Below are 16662 nucleotides of genomic sequence, written 5' to 3' on the forward strand. Positions count from 1 at the left end.
CAAGGGTTTAATGCTTTTTGGAATTTCTTTTTTCTTTTTTTAACCAGTTCTTTCTCACTTTCATTATGAGTTTTTGTTTCTGAGAAACTGCTCTGTAATTACCACTTTCCATAAATACTCACTTATGAAACTCTTTAAAATATTCATTCATTATCCTTGGGTTATTTTCAAAAGTGCTGTCATATATCTAGAATTTAGTTATTAAGCTTATACAAATCAGTGTAGAGTTCTGGGTCTAAAGCTCCATGAGCTTGAGGTTAAAGCTTGTGGATGTAGATTGGGCTTTGGTGGCTTAAATATGGAAAACAATATACAAATATGACACAGACCATGCTCTTCCTGCTGACTATTTTCTTTCTTAAACAGTCAGCGTATTTAATGGCAAAGGCTCGAGCACTGAATGTCACACTGGTGTGCTCTGTGGATCAGTGAAAAAGACAAAGATTCATGAATATTTTGCCAAGTTCAAACACTTTGACCCTTGAAATTGCTTTTATGTTTGGGTTATAAAGTAAATTACTAAATTAAAAAATAAAATGTAAAGTCATGGACAGATTTCATAAATTAAGAAAAGAGAAGCCCTTTCATTTGACTGTGAGCTAGTCTTATGCCTTCCTGTCTCACAAACTTATAGTCCAGTCTTCTTAAACCATTGTCATTTGCCTCAACATTCCCACACTGCCTAGAGAACATGGAAACCTACTCTAAATTATCATGATAACAGACTTTTTAAAAATAGCGTTTAGTTGAAATGGTAGACCCTTTCTAATCCAATCGTGACTAGGATATGACTTAATTGTTTCAAATGAAACTCAAACTGACTTGCCCACTCCCTGTTCTTTTTCTGAGCACCTTCTCCTTGTCATATCAGATGAAAATGAAGTAGCAGCTTATATTTGTCTGGTTCAGCACCGGCCGGGCACTCTTGAAACACTCAACCCCTTTAATCCACAAACCACTCTGATAGGGATTATCATCTTCACTGGGAGTTTAGGACATTGACACACACAGAAGATAAAGAACTCTCTACTTATATAGCAAGTGAGCAGCAGCCATGGAATTTCAGTCCAGGTGCCTTAGCTTCAGCTGGTAATTGCACACTATTTATTAATAATATTTGATTTCTCAAAGAGCCTCACCTAAAGGAAAATAAAAGATTGCACACATGCTCAATTATGGAGGCATAAAATATCATTTACATATGTTTTTTAACATTTGATATTTGGTTTCATCCATATGGCGAGGTAACCAGAGGCAGCCAGAGAACTTCAGAATATAGTTGTACATTAGCTATTATTAGTTTATGGCTACATCTAGACTCTTAAAATAGTACTATATCATGTAAGGCAATATAAACACTAATGCTGCTGTCTAATGTGGCATCTATCAGTCACAGGTGAATACTTATGTAAATTAAGATGAAAATTTCAGGCGCTGAGTCAGGAGGTCACAATTCCATTATTTTTTAATTTTAATTTTTAGTTAACATGCAAAGTGTTAGGTTCTATTATGGCATTTTTTGAACACAATTTGCTTTGGGTGAACCTTTCTTCTTCATCTTCCTGCCCTCCCTTGCCTCCTTCCACCTCTACTGGCCTCCTTTCTCCTCACATACCATATGTTCTATTGCCTTCCCTCTCTTCCCAATACCCCTTTTCACCTTTTCTTGGTCTTCTTTTTAGTTTCATGAACTCTACCTACTTAGATATATATGGACATTAAAAGCTAGTGTCTGCACATGAGCAAAAATAAACATCTGCTTATGTCTTTCTGAGTCTGAGTTGACTCACTTAATAGAATTATTTGAAGATCCATCAATTTTCCTGAAAATTTCATGCTTTTACTTTTTGTAGTTGAATAAAATTCCATTGTGTGTACGGGTCATGCTTTCATTACACACCCATCAGTTGATGAGCATCCTGGCTGGCTTGTGTCTAAGCTGTTGGGAATACAGCAGCAATGAATGTGAACAAGCACGGATCTTTGTGATTGGTCTTAGAGTTCTTGGTGGATAGGTCTAGGGGTGGTTTAACTTGGTCACATAGTAATTAGTGCTGTATTTTTAGTTTTTTGAGAAGTCTCCATACTGATTTCTAAGGTGTCTGCACTAGTTTGCACTTCTACTAGCAGAATACAGCTTCCTGTTTCCTGCCCTCTCCAGCATTTGATGACAGCCATTTTGACTGAGATAGAATCTCAAAGTAGTATTAATTTGCGTTTTCCTGTTGCTTAAGGGTTTTGAATACTTTGAAAGATTTATTGTGTTCTTTATTTTGAGAACTTTCTCTTCATCTCTTATTTATTGATTAGCAGTTTTATCTGTGTGGTCTTTTATTTGTTCAGCACTTTATATATTCTAGATATTAACTATTGTCTGAAGCACAACTGGAAAAGCTTTTCTTCCATTCTATAGGCTGTCCCTCCGTTCTGTTCATAGCTTCCTTTGCTGCACAGAAACTTTAAATTGCATGTGCTCTCATTTGTTAGTTCTTGAGACATGATCCTATCTATTAAAATCCCATTCACAAAATCTTTGACTATTCCTGTCTTTTCTGATGGCAGTTTCAGTGTTTCAGGTTTTAAATTAGGTTTTTAAAAATCTTCTTTGACTTCTTTGTTGTATGCTGGATAAGAAGTGGATTTAATTTCATTCTTCTGCAGGTGCATACCCAGTATTGTTAGCAGCGTTTGTTGGATAGGCTCTCCTTTAAGAGCATGTTTTTTGGTATTGTTGTAAACATAAAATGGTCATGCCAGTGTGACCCTTTCCATCATCACAGAAAGTTGTATTGAATAGCAATGCATAAAGACAAAATGTTTAGATTCTGCTAGTTTGGCTAGCTTACTCTGGGAATTCCCTTTCTCCACCACCTTCCTGAGATTACAACTAGGCTGCCATGTCTGCCTGACATTTACATGAACTCTGGTCCTCAGATTTGTGTGAAAAGTGCTTTACCCGATTAACTGTTTCCCTACCCAATTCCTGAGATTTTAAGAGAAAAAGTGAGTCTAAAAAAGAGATTGACCAGGTTCCAGTGGATAAGCCCATGCCCAAGGGCATTAGGGGATGCCAATTTGACTCTATAGGTCTTAACATAAATAAATAAACACACATATATAATAGTACATGAAACTGGGAAGGGGTTGTAAGGCAGGCACAGACAGGTGAAGAGATCTAAATAAGATCAATATGTGTTGTATGAAATTTGCAAAAATTCAATTAAAAAACTGAAAAAAGGAAAAAAAGAGGTCAGAAAGATTAAAATTGTGATATACAGAATTAAAAATGAAGTGATTGAATGGTTGAACAAAAGTCAGTGACGTTTCCCCAAGTAAAAAACAACATTGAGAACCTAAGATGTATAGAAAAATATGATTGAATACATAAGAGATGTAAGGGTCACATTAAGATGTAGATATCTAACAGGCATTTCAAGTAGGAAAAGCATGAAGAGAACATAGGAAGAACTTGTTAAAGTCAGACAGAATTTTGATAATGTAAGTCATAGGTTAAAAAACCAAATTATATCTTATTACAGATGAAACTGCAGTAAAACGAAATGAATATAAAGAGAGATAATCAAGAAAGTAGCTTATTACAAAGGAATGAAGTTGTCTTCAGGTGGACAATGGGTCCTAGAAAACAAGGGGAAAGTTCTGTAAGGTTTTCAGGACAGTGAATTCTCAGCCTAAGGAGTGTTCCACCAGACCTCGAGGACATCAGACACAGCGAGATCATCCCAGTGCTGATAGTTTACTTCCTATAGATCTGATTTCACATAGTTAAAAAAGGAGTGTATTGCAAACAAATAAAAGCATAAATCAAACGAGGACATACATCAGTCTGTGAGCTATTCAGCCAAGAGGAAACAGGAGAGTGTTATAGGATGACAACAGATGCAGAACGAAGCAGAAGGCAGGAAGCTCCAGGCGGCTGACTCAAGGGGGGAATACGACAACAAATAGATGATTACTTAGAATAACCAAAGGATTTCGAGAACTTGAGGATGTGCCAAAGTCTCATAATAACTGGAACAAAAGAAAGACAATCAGAAATCTATGAAAATAAAGCTGTGTAACAAAGTGTGCATGCTCCAAATCTGTAGTGTCAATAAATTGTAAAGCGGAAGTGATTGATGGGATGGAACAGCATCTTGACATGCTGAGGATGGCTGTTTTCTCAGGAGCATTTTAGAAGTGGCAATATGATCTTGCAGGAGAAATGCAGGTTTGGATTAAAACAGAAAGTAAAGGGGACATCATGGGAGAAGGGGTGGAAAACTCATCAAGAGCCAAATGGCAGGGAGGAGGGTTGGGAAACCCTGCCTTGTGGGCATGACACTCACACACTGAGCCAGTAAACAGATAGGGGAGGGGAGCCAGTGGCAGGCCAGCGGGAAGGGAGCTAGTGGCTATCTTCAGGAATGTAGGCACACGCTTCAGTGGGTAACATCATGCCCAGTGGATCAAAAAACAAAACGGAAACCAGCAAAGAAGGCATAAAAGTGGGATGGAGACTTGATGGGAGGGAGAGGGTTGGTGGGAGTATGAGGAGGAAAGTGAGGATGGAGGGATGAGTGGGACCTGAATGTGTTATATACACATACGAAATTGTCAACAAATAAATTCACAATAACAAAAAACCCCAGAAAGCCAAAACAGTCTCATAGAAATGCGAATTTAATATAAAATATAGAATATCACAAATTTACAAAGTAAATAACCAAACATGCAGCACACACAGGCTTACTAGTGAAGAGAAGGCATATAGATTACAGATAATCTGCCACTGCCATGGGTTTATATCCTGATACATACCGTGGCATAGTAGAGCCCACCTTAAATGCCCTCAGGACACCTACATGAGTTTGCAGCTGGGCAAAAATCATCTAACAAGTCTGTTTTATAGTCGTGTTAAACATCTTGTGTAATTTGTTGAATACCCATATCTCAAAAGTACCACCAACACAGTACATTGTGCAATATTGGTTGTTTGCCTCAGGATTCTGACTTACCAGCAGGGCCCAGAGACAGAAAGAGTATGGGACTAGCCTGAGGAAAGATCTGAATTCAAAGCATGAAGTGCATTTTCTCCTGAATGCATATTGCTTTCACAATACCTAGAATGTAAACTTCTATAAAGTCATAGTGCATCAGACACTATATGCAGTTGGTAAGTCCTGACAATTCATGTAACAGATCGTCTTTTGTGTTGTGTGATTTCATTGCATCTTAGAGTTTGTCATGGCAATCCTTAAAGGCAGAGTCTCAGCTGCCTTAGTCTTAATTTAGGTTGTTATAACGAAATACCATAGAAAACAGAAATGAATTTTCTTATAGTTCGAGAGGCTGAGAGTCTGGGCTTAGCATAGATAGTTTCTGGAGAGGATTCTCCTTATCTTGTTCTGCAAGAAGGGAGGAAGGCAGAGCTTTGAGATATCTCTTCTTATAAAAGGAAAATATCTCTTATTTGGTCCCATTTTGATGAATGCATCCAATCCTAATGGTCTATCGAAGATTCCACTTCCAAATACTGTCCTAGTTAGGGACTAAGGCTTCAAAGGGATTTTGGGAGGATGCAGGCAGTCAGCCTATAACACATAGACTTAACATTGATCTGGACCCATAGTTTTAGAATTATAATACTATCTTGTTTAAAAATATTTCCATTCTAGTATTCCAAGACAGAGTTTGCCAAGTGGTGTTCTACCACACGAAATTTTAAAAATCACAGTTACAAACTGCCCTGTGTCTTTCAAAATCATCCTTAACTAAGTTGGCCCTTGATCTCCATTGCTGAATTTAGAGATAATGTATATTTTCTGTATCCACCTGCTTAGAACTCTCCAAAGTTTGATTTCCAAGACACTAAACAAATTGATTTTACTTAATTATGTACTTGAGGTTCATTGAAAGTATTCTAAAATAGTTTAGAACATAAAATGTTTTAGATATTTTAATTTTATTTTATATGTATGTAAGTGTACCAACATCGTGCAATGCCTGTGGAGGTCAGAAGAGGGTGTCGGATCCCCTGGAACTGGAGTTACAGACAGTTGTTAGCTGCCATGTAGGTGCTGGGAACTGAACCCAGGTTCTCTGCAAGAGCAGCCAGTGTGCTTAACTGCTGAGTCATCTCTCCAGTCCCAGAACACCAAAGCTTTTAAAATATGTTGACAGTTATTTTTAAATATTTTAATATATTTCAGTGAGCTAAATTCAAGAATATAACAAACAGAACAAAATAGTCACTGAAATTATGACAACTTTGTATTAAAGGCTATTTTGGAATGGATCATTCCTTGGTGGCTGCATTGATGATGCTTGCCACATACATATTTTACACTACAAACTGCAGAGTAGCAATTTCTGGTACATGATAAGATTGGTATGATTTTACTAATTAAAAATAATTAACAGGGGCTGACTCAGTGGTTCAGAACACTTACTGTTCTTGCAGAGGACTTGAGTTCAGTTCCCAGCACCCGTATTGGGCAGCTCACAACCACCTGTAATTCCAGCTCCAGGGCAGCTAACACCCTCTTTCGGTCTCTGTGGGCATCCACATACATGAGGTGCAGATGTACTCATTCAGGCACACACAGGTACATATAAAAATAAATAAATCTTGTAAAATATAGTTGATAGAAGTACCTCCTTACAGAGATAAATTCTATGACTATTTACGATATAGTGATAGTTCTATTTCATAATTACATTGTTCCAAGTGATAACTTTTGTTGAGGACAACTACCACTAGTGTTCTAAATGTAACTGTTGGATGTATTGTAATGCTAAAAGTGTTAAAGTAGGTGGATGGGAGTGAGTTCAGCCTGCCTTTGTCCAAATGCTGAAGTATCTGAGCCCACGTCTCTCATCCTTTTGCTGTTTCCATTGGTTGATGCTTTTTTTCTTTCCAGGTGACGATGCAAGGGAGGCCGTTAAACATGGTGTGGATGGTATCCTGGTGTCCAACCACGGGGCTCGACAACTGGATGGGGTGCCAGCCACTGTGAGCTTCTGAACAGGCTGGGATTTCTACTCGGGGTTTCTTTTCATCCTTGTTCTATGAATTTGTTTGCCTCGTGTGTGTGTGTGTGTGGGGTGTGGTGTGTGTTGTGTGTGTGCACGCGTGTGAGCTTTTCTGCTATTGTTTAAGGTGAATGCTGTGTGTGATTATGTGAGATTTTAGGTTTTAAATGTCACTGAATTATCTAAATTAGCAAATGCAATTATTTTTAACTAGCCCCGTATATCCATTTATAAACATTTTAAAGGCTCTATTCAGCAATAAGGTAGGGATTATCTTGGAACCCACAGGTCATGAGAAGCTGTGAGATGAACAGAATGACAGCGCTTAAGTCATAGCAAAGCAAAGGAAAGGAATGAATGAACAGACAATTGCAGGAGCACAAGAGCCTTTGGCGAATGAATAATTAAATTGAGAGCTAGTGAATTCTTGTTTCATTTTTAGGGTGTTAAGTTTACAGACCACTTTAGTGAGTTTTATGACAGAGGACAGGCCATCAGAGAACACTGGCATGCAACAGGTACTTACACTCTTTCCTAAAGCTCTAAAAGTGCCTACCAACCAAGTCTATGTACTGTGGGATTACACTGTGATTTAAAATCATAAAGCTGGAGGTTGTCAGCCCTTTCCCCTCAGTCTGGGTCCGACAAATACAGCATTTTGGGGGATATTAAATGTTGCCTGTAGGTAAAAAAGAGGTGGAAGGTGACGCCCTCTTTGAAGCAGGGTGGAGAAGTTGGTCCCAGCTCAAAGCATTTCCCAGATTTATGCCTTACTTGTGCATGAAGACATAGACTCAGTGTGCGGGCCAAATTAAGTTTGTTTTCTAAAAATAAAATATAAATCTACTGAAATCAAATCTAACTAGATTTTAAGGGGAAAATATCTAAATGGTGTGGTTTCTTTCCCTCTGGCCGAGGGCATATGGAAACTTATCTAAAAGGCCTTTTTGAGTTGTGGTCTCAGAGTCTGTTTTTAAAAAAACAATAACCCTCCCCTTTGCATGCTGTGTGCATGAGAGGAGATACTTGCTTGAGTCTTGCCTTATACTTAGAGCAAATTTAAGGCCCATCTGGGGAGAGAGATAGGGAAGGAGTCAGTTTATGGTGAAAGGTGTTTTTCCTTTGCTGTGTGGGTTTAGAGGTGAGTGACCAAAGACTTGAAGGAGAGTGTGGTATAAAAATTTTTACTGGATGAAAGAAGGTCTTACTGTCTTGTAGACTTGCTTACATCATAAGCCATGGCACAGGGAAAGTATGACGTCATGGAGGAGCACTGAAGTAGGAGTCTTGGGTTTGAGTTATTGTTTTGACTCACTTAAGAGGTGGGAGAGCGATCACTCAGACTTTGATGCCTTAGCTCTCAGTGTTGTAGTAGTTTTATGAGAAAGCGGCTGGATGGTAAGAGTCTACATTTCTGTACCTTGTAGAGTCCCTTTGTATGGGGAAATACTTATCACTTGAATTCCTAGACCAGTAATTTAACTTAAGTTCATCTTTACAGATTGTTCTGTGAACTGCTGACAGGCCTCTACTATGCCTGAAAGGAATTTAAACATCCAAGCTCATCTTGAAGTTCCTATCACCATGACAATGAGACTCAGACTGACTTTAAAGGAATTTGAGAGTAATATGGCAGAACAAAGTTAATTTCTAAAGGCTTTAGAACTGCTTTTTTTTTTTTTTGGTGATACTCAAGTTTTTTACAACTTGCATGTTATAAAACCCCAGCAACATGCAAGGCAAGCACTCTTACTGCTAAGCTATATCTCCAGTCCAATTAGAACTTCTGAAACTGTGTTCTCAAGACATACTCTCTAAAGTGTTTGAATCCTTAAAATCTTTTTTCAAATTTCCGTTTCATTTTGATGCCAATTGGACCCAAACTACCTAAGACTTACACATACACTGTTATTTCCACTGAAAAGTTCTTAGCTTCAAAACATATTCACTGAATAAACATTTGTGTAATTAATTTGGTGATTCTCAAATTGAATCCTTGGGCATGTCTTGTATGACCTACGAAATGTTATTTTTTTCTTTTAAAAGGGGTCCTTGGGGCTAGAGGTGGAGCTCAGTGGTACAGTACTTACCCAGTGAGAATCTGGGTTTGATCTCTAGTGCCAAAATTATAGAAATATAAAATAAAATTTAAAAGCATATTATATATTTGTCACTCTTAAGGCTTACTTATTAATTGGCTTTGATAGGTAACAAATCACCCTGATATTTTCTAATTAAAACAACACCTAATTTTACTTTTCCCAAATTTGAGGATTGACAGTTGGACTAGGAACTGTGAGTTTGTGGGTTCTGGTCTTGACAGGCACTTCGGTGCCTGTTACCAGCTGCTTGGTCTGTTGGGATAGCCTGGTATGGGATAATGGGATAGGCTCATTGTCTCACATCTCCTAGCCCTTGGGAAAGTTTGTTTTCATGAAGAGGCAGGCTTCCTGAAGAGTCAGCCCAATCTATTAACCAAGGCTTAGAAGTGAGACAGTGTCCATGTCTCTCATGGTTCATTAGTGAAAGCAAGTCACAATTCAGATCCCCATCCCCAACCCTACCCATGCCTTACTGGGACATAATCCACTAAGAAATGAAGATAAAGAGGGTTATCACTGGTGCCATTTTTGTGATTGTTAAACCTCAGGGCTGTTGTTTTTCTGATTGTGCTTGGTCTGTCCTGTGATGTATAGGTAGGGGTTTGGGAAAAAGTCAGGGGGATTTAATGGCAATGGCTTGGACTCTGTTTCCTTTGCCTTGACTAAAGCAGCTCTGATTTAACTTGATCTTTTTTTTATGGTCAGCTGCTTTGGTTTGAGCATTTTAGGTTCCATAGTCAAGAGAATAACAATGGATGCTACATGGATCTGTGGCAATGGAAAAGAAGGAAGCACACAGAACCATGTTAGTGAGCTTGTCTGTAGTGTTTCATTCTGTCTGCCCTGATCACAACTGTTTCATGTAATAGATATCCAGTAAAACTACCAAAAGAAAGAGGGAGGCTAGAATTGCTTAACGTTGGATAGGACTTACCTGTTCACAGACACAGAAACGCAAACACGGCTCCATTTTATAATCCAGGATTCATATTTTAGCTATCATTATTAGTATACTTTTAGGCCAAGTGAGGCATTGGAAATAACATAAACAGAATCAATTTGTTTGACTTTGAAAATGTGTATTGAACCCAAGCTAGCTAATATTTTTCTTTGGTTCTGGTTTCAAATGGGGAAATATGCTTAATTATAGCTTGCATCATCGCTTGGAAATTGCAGCATTTATATGTTGGTGTAACTTGCCTGAATGTAAAAGGAGGGCTATGTATAGGGAAGGGGATGTATGTAAATGGATCCTAAGCATGTTTGGCAAGGCACAGAAGCCAAAAGGGAAAGGGGAAAATTTCACTACCTGCCAAACATTTAGGGGCCACTTGCCAAGTGTTGCCTCTACTTCCTCCAAATTGTAGCTCTGTTTGGCTTTCAGCCTTTTACATAAAACTCCATTTAAGTTTAGCTACTAAAATTTTAGAGGAGAAGTAGGAAAGCCTTTGAGTGATTTCAACACCACTATTTCTGGAAAAAGTATGGCTTAAGTGTGCGGTAGCTTCACGGCCTACATGATTCGGGACTTCATTTTAGATCTAAACATTTGGAAATGGGTGTAGGTAATTTCTATAGATTTTCACCTACATCTAATGAGTCAATTGTATTAGTTAGTTATTGCTGTGGCTCCAGGAAGAAACTCAGTGATTTAAATTGACATTTATTCCTTTGAAACATCCTGTTACTGCGGTCTCCTGATCCAAGCTTGGGACTCGCTAGTTGGCTGGCTCCGAGTTTTAGTACAGCTGGGCTTGACTCAGATAACTCTGCTTCCTGACTAGTCCTCTTGGGGCCCATGATCTGAGGGAACATGATCCAGGGGACACTTATGATAATGACAGAGGCACAAAAAACCTGACAATGTGGAAGGTCAGTGCCCAGAAATGGCTCTTTACCTCTTCTGCTCACATGTTGGTGTCAAGGTCAAGGTCAAGGTCAAGGTGTGGGAAAGTACACTCTGTTTTGTTTGTTTGTTTGTTTTTTGAGAAACTATAAAACTGTCTTGCAAAGAAAATGGATTAGAAGTATGGAGATTCAGGAAGGATAATGTAAGGCACTGCTTAGACCTTGTGGGGATTCTCTGTGGTAAGCAGAGTCCATCATCAACTGCCAGTCAAGACAGGGACCTGCAACAAAGTGGCCAGATTCCTTTAATTGGAAGGAAAACATTTTCACAGTGATTAGATGCATATCGGCATGTAAAGTGTGTTAGGCAAGGAAATCAGAAACTAGCCACACTGTAAACACCACTGCTTGAACTATTAAATGTGAATTTTAAGCGTAAGTTTTCAGTAAATAATGTTACCAATAAAATACTTCATTTACTTTTATAAAAGATCAAATATTCTAAAACTATGTTTATTATTTTTTTAAATAAAATACTTGAGTTTAAATGTCAGGAATAGAAAATTTAGCTAGTCTTTGAAAAAAATACAAGCTATACAATCCTAAATTTGCTTGAGTGTGTAGTCAGCAGTATTTTCACTTTTTCTTCCTGGAGGAATGATTTCATTATTCATCTTAAACCTGCTTAGGTCTTTTTCTCTGAGCTCCCTTGGGTGGGTTTGGAGTCACCTGAGGTGAAGCTGGGTAGCAATTTTACCATTGATAGTGCTGCATTCTTCCTGCTTCTCTCCATAGATTGATGCCCTGCCGGAAATTGTGGAGGCTGTGGAAGGGAAGCTAGAAGTCTTCCTGGATGGGGGAGTACGGAAAGGCACTGATGTTCTTAAAGCTCTGGCCCTGGGTGCCAAGGCTGTATTTGTGGGGAGACCCATAATCTGGGGGTTGGCTTTCCAGGTAATTAGAGAAGAAAATAAATAATATAAAATACTTGAATAGTGAAATAAATGCATGAAATTAGATTGTTATGCCCAATGGTCTTACAAATTTTGCTTGCTTAGGGGGAGAAAGGTGTTCAAGATGTCTTAGAGATTCTGAAGGAAGAGTTCCGGCTGGCCATGGCTCTGAGTGGTAAGGCTATGCACAAGTTACTTCTTCATTGCTATGACAAACTACTTGACACACACACACACACACACACACACACACACACACACACACACACACACACACACACACACACACACACACACACACACACACACACACACACACACACACACACACACACACACACACACACACACACACACACACACACACACACACACACACACACACACACACACACACACACAACTTATTCAAGGGAAGATGTGTTTGAGCTTATGGCTTCAAAGAATCTCATCTATCATGATAGGGAAAGCATCACAGTGTTCATGGCACCACAGTAAGAACCTGTTTACTTTGTGGTGGTGTGGGAAGTAGAGAGAGGGAAATGGAAGCAGGGACGAACTGAGCTACCACTGTCAGAGACCTGCCCTCAGTGGCCTAGTTTCACCATCCAGGCCTCACCTCTTAAAGGTTCCACAGCATGCAGCATTCGAGCCTGTGATAAACACTCCAGATTCAAACTGTAACAGGCTCTCATTGTCACCTAACCACTTGGGCTTCTTCTTTGGTTACGCTCCTTGGTATAGAGAAGATTTGAGGGGAAGAGAATGGAACAGTTGGGACACACTGAATTTGCAGTTGGCTTTGTTTGTAGCTCCTCTGAAGAGCACTCTGGGACCAAGGGGTTTTACAGTATGCATAGGTCTGTGACAGTTCCTTAGCCTGTACCTTGCAGGCTCATAGAGATGCTTTGGTAAGCATGAACACTTCAAAGGTAGGTGAAGCACCATGCTCTCTCTCTTCTTAATCCATACATGCATAGATCTAACTGGTCAATTTGATGACTTGGCTGTGAGACAGGTCAGACTCTACCTAATGAAAACAAAGCCACTAACTCTATTACATCTGTTCCACTTCACTACATGTTCAGACCAAAGTTTCAGTTGTCCTGGCCCAAGCTCTCAAGTCTTGCCTTTTCTTTCTCATCTGGACATCCAGAAGGGTTCCATTATTACAACATAACTTGAATCTGACCTCAGTCACTACCCCGACTCTGACGGTCTGACTGCCCCATCATCCTCTCTCTTGCTGTGAGGATTGGGGATCTGCCTTTTGATCTTTGCCTATATTCCTTCTCTCAATGTTTTGAGCAAGGTAGCCAGGATGGCCATTTTTAACATTCACTTAGCTTATGTTTTTCATGTGCTCAGAACCCTCCAGTGGATTTTGACTTATTCGGCATTTATGCCAAAGTCCTTGCAGTGGTTTACAAGGACTCTGTGACCCTTATGGTCACAGCAGTCACCCTTGTTGTCCTTATAGCACTCAAGTCTCATTCACCCCTTTGAGGAAACTTAATCAGCTGTGTTTCAGTCTTGCGGCCTCTGTGCTGCCTCTCCCCTTGTCCTGAACGCTCCCCAGACATCTGCACGGATTTCTCTGCCAGTCAGGCTTTTGTGTGAACTGTTCTTTTACAAAGCGACCCCTTTGACTGCTCATCCTCCACACCCCGGCTTCCTTTCCCTGTTCTTCCTTTCATTCTTCGTCTTTAACATCTGTCACCTCCTGCATAGCATCTGTCATAGTTTATTTTTTAAAACAGCATGCATTACCACTTTCTCTGTAGAATATGAAAAGTCTGACACAAAGATCTTTCCATCTCTAATTCACAGCAGTGTTTTTAGTGCGGAGAACGGTGCCCGGCACGTAAACAACAAATGTTTGTTAAAAGAGTTAATAAGCAAGTGGTGCTATTACTGAGGATTCCATAAAGTTTTATGCCGAATGAACCTCTAGCTGAAAAAAATAAAGCCTTGAGTGCACTACCAGCTTCCCCATGTAAAGGTGAAGTGAGATCCCTTTCCTGTGATTCGCATGGTCCAAATCGCCAGATAGCTACAGCTCCCGAGATGGATCGTCTCTTTGCTCCTGTGCAGCCCGAGCCTGTCAGAGCCTTCACGAGAAGAATGCCATTCTGTGAATCCTCACTACACATTTTAATTTGCTGCAGACATATCCTAAAAGAGAGCTTTCAGCCTCTGGCTCTCTATTAAATGTGGCAGAAAGAATACACTCTTTGTGTTAATAAAAATATGTGCCAGTCATTTTGTGTTAAGGACTGTTTAGGTAATAAAAATGGTCTCATGCCACATAAGATTTGGCAAGCCTACCTTGAATCATAAACCTTACATTTGTCAAGTTTTACATTCCTTGGGAAAACGATTACCTGCCTGATTATTACTGCATCCATTTCATATTAAATGTATGCATTATTTTTTTCAGGGTGCCAGACTGTGAAAGTCATCGACAAGACATTGGTGAGGAAAAATCCTTTGGCTGTTTCCAAGATCTGACAGTGCACAATATTTTCCCATCTGTATTATTTTTTTCAGCGTGTATTACTTGACAAAGAGACACTGTGCAGAGGGTGACCACAGTCTGTAACTCCCCACTTCAATACAAAGGGTGTCGTTCTTCTCCAACAAAATAGAGATCCCTTTCGTTCATTGCTTTTGACTTTTCAATGGGTGTCCTAGGAACCTTTTAGAAAGAAATGGACTTGTATCCTGGAAATATATTAACTGTTAAAAAGAAAACATTGAAAATGTGTTTAGACAACGTCATCCCCTGGTGGGCTAAAGTGCTGGGAAACAAAAGATATCCTCTGGTAAAGTTGGACATAGAGAGCTGAGGTAAAAGATAATGACCTCACTGTTTATTAACCTGTGTTGTGGTAAGATATCCTTAAGATAGAGGTTCTTATACTGTAAGCTCAGCTTGGAAATACTGAAATGCCCAGCGAAACATGAGATGCCATGCTGAGAAAGCACGGGTAAAACTGGAATGGATGGTGCTAATCTGTGATTTTCTAGAAACGTCATTTTTAATACCTTGTTTCTTTGAACATAAATTTACAGCCATATAGTTAATGTGTGAATACAGATGAATGCTTTGTAGTATACATTGCCTCTTAATCAGAAATAAATAAGGCCTTTTGAAAAGGATCTATCTAGTCCACTCAGGACAATGTGGAAGTGCTTTAATTTTGGAACTCAAAGCATAGTTCTTGTTACGTACATGTCGCTGATTTCCTGATTCCACCTAGACCCTTTCTTTAGTCTTTCCTTCTCATTCATAGTCAGACTCAGGGTCAAGTATATATTTTGTGAAGCCATGGCCTATGAAAATTCGGGTTTCTTGTTCAGAAAGAAGGCACAAACTCCATTTCCTTATCCCATAGTCTTTTTCTTAATTTGATGTGTTATCTTTTGTTTTTTTCTGCTTAAAGCCATACTTCCTTGGATACGGGGAATTGGGGGCACTGCACCAGGGCAAGTGGAGACCTTTGGGGTGATTTTGGTGCCACCCTGGGCCTTGCTTTGGCCCTTTTTGTGCTCATGCACATGACCTGGCCATGGTGGAGAACAGCCATTAGTGAGCAGAGCAGCTGAGCCAGCAGCCGGGAACCCATTCCTGTGGCGTGGAAGTGTGGCAGAAGGGACAGCGTGTCATCCTGGACTCCCAGCCCTCAGCATATGCTCCACTTGACCCACCGAACTTCACTGGTCAGACATAAATTTAAAAGAAAAATTTTTAGTGTTTTTAAGTCAGCTGTCACAGAGTATCAGACCCCAAACAGAATTCCTTCTGAGTATGGAACCTGGCGACTGTAAAGATGCCAGTCCTTGGCCTGTTAGTTTAATTCCCAAAGAGTTTTGACAAGTGGGAAGTATACTTTGTATCCAAAGCAATTTTAAACATCTTCCATATTGAAGAATTGAACAAAGCCATTTAGAGATTCACCATCTTAAAAGATGATTATTATATTGCTGTATTACTACACTTTATTAGTCTGTGGTCTCCTCCATTCAGCCTTGAAGACCTAAAGCTTTGCTAAATATTAACATAGACATAAACATAGATTGTCTTTCTGAAATTCTTTCTGTTTGATTAAAATAAATAATCACTTACTCTGATAAAAGATGAATAGTTAGCTTTTATCCTTTTCTCCAGATGTGAAGAGGAAATATTATCCCCATATTATATCATGTTGTCTTTTCTAATTAATATTAATGAGAACAGAGATATTCCCAACTGATGCATAAATGCCTTTGTTGTTAGTGTGAATATTCATTTTGGCTACGCTGTTGGATGATGTTGCCTTGGAATGTTAACATCTTGGGAAATGAAGCTCCACAAAGCGGGTTTTATTCAAATTACAGTGAGAATGGGGATAACTCGCCTTAATGTGTGAATGTCTTGTAATTTTTTCAAATCCCAAGTTATGCAATATAGATTTCCATTTATGTCTTCAGAGTTGAATGATTCCTGAAAACTTTATGTTGGAATACTTTTCCATAATCAGAAAGATACAATTGTCTCCTTTTGGTTTTTAAAAGCGGGATTTGGATTCCCTTGAAACAAATACGTTACAGGAATGGCTGAAGCGGGGATGGCTTGCTCTGATTACACATCCCTCTCAGTTCTGTTGTTACATTTGCATGTACTTTTTCTGTTTCTAAGTTTCTTCTTGAAAATTAAATTTATTATTAAACAGTGGCATAAGACA

At 39.2% G+C, this 16662-nt stretch overlaps 1 protein-coding gene across 2 annotated transcripts in view; it reads left to right on the forward strand.

Annotated features, from left to right (window-relative positions):
* Positions 1–16335, forward strand: part of Hao1 (hydroxyacid oxidase 1) — a 51281-nt gene extending 34946 nt beyond the window's left edge. For both annotated transcript variants that reach the window (XM_008834355.2, XM_029564147.1), the window contains 4 exons: positions 6921–7012; positions 11778–11936; positions 12041–12110; positions 14376–16335. In XM_008834355.2, the coding sequence (XP_008832577.1) occupies positions 6921–7012; positions 11778–11936; positions 12041–12110; positions 14376–14446 (392 nt within the window). In that variant the 3' untranslated portion in view covers positions 14447–16335. The remainder of the gene's footprint in view (positions 1–6920; positions 7013–11777; positions 11937–12040; positions 12111–14375) is intronic.
* The last annotated feature ends 327 nt before the right edge of the window (positions 16336–16662 follow it).

The sequence above is a fragment of the Nannospalax galili genome, unplaced genomic scaffold (genome assembly GCF_000622305.1).
Source record: "Nannospalax galili isolate Female #2095 unplaced genomic scaffold, S.galili_v1.0 scaffold1477, whole genome shotgun sequence".
NCBI lineage: Eukaryota > Metazoa > Chordata > Mammalia > Rodentia > Spalacidae > Nannospalax > Nannospalax galili.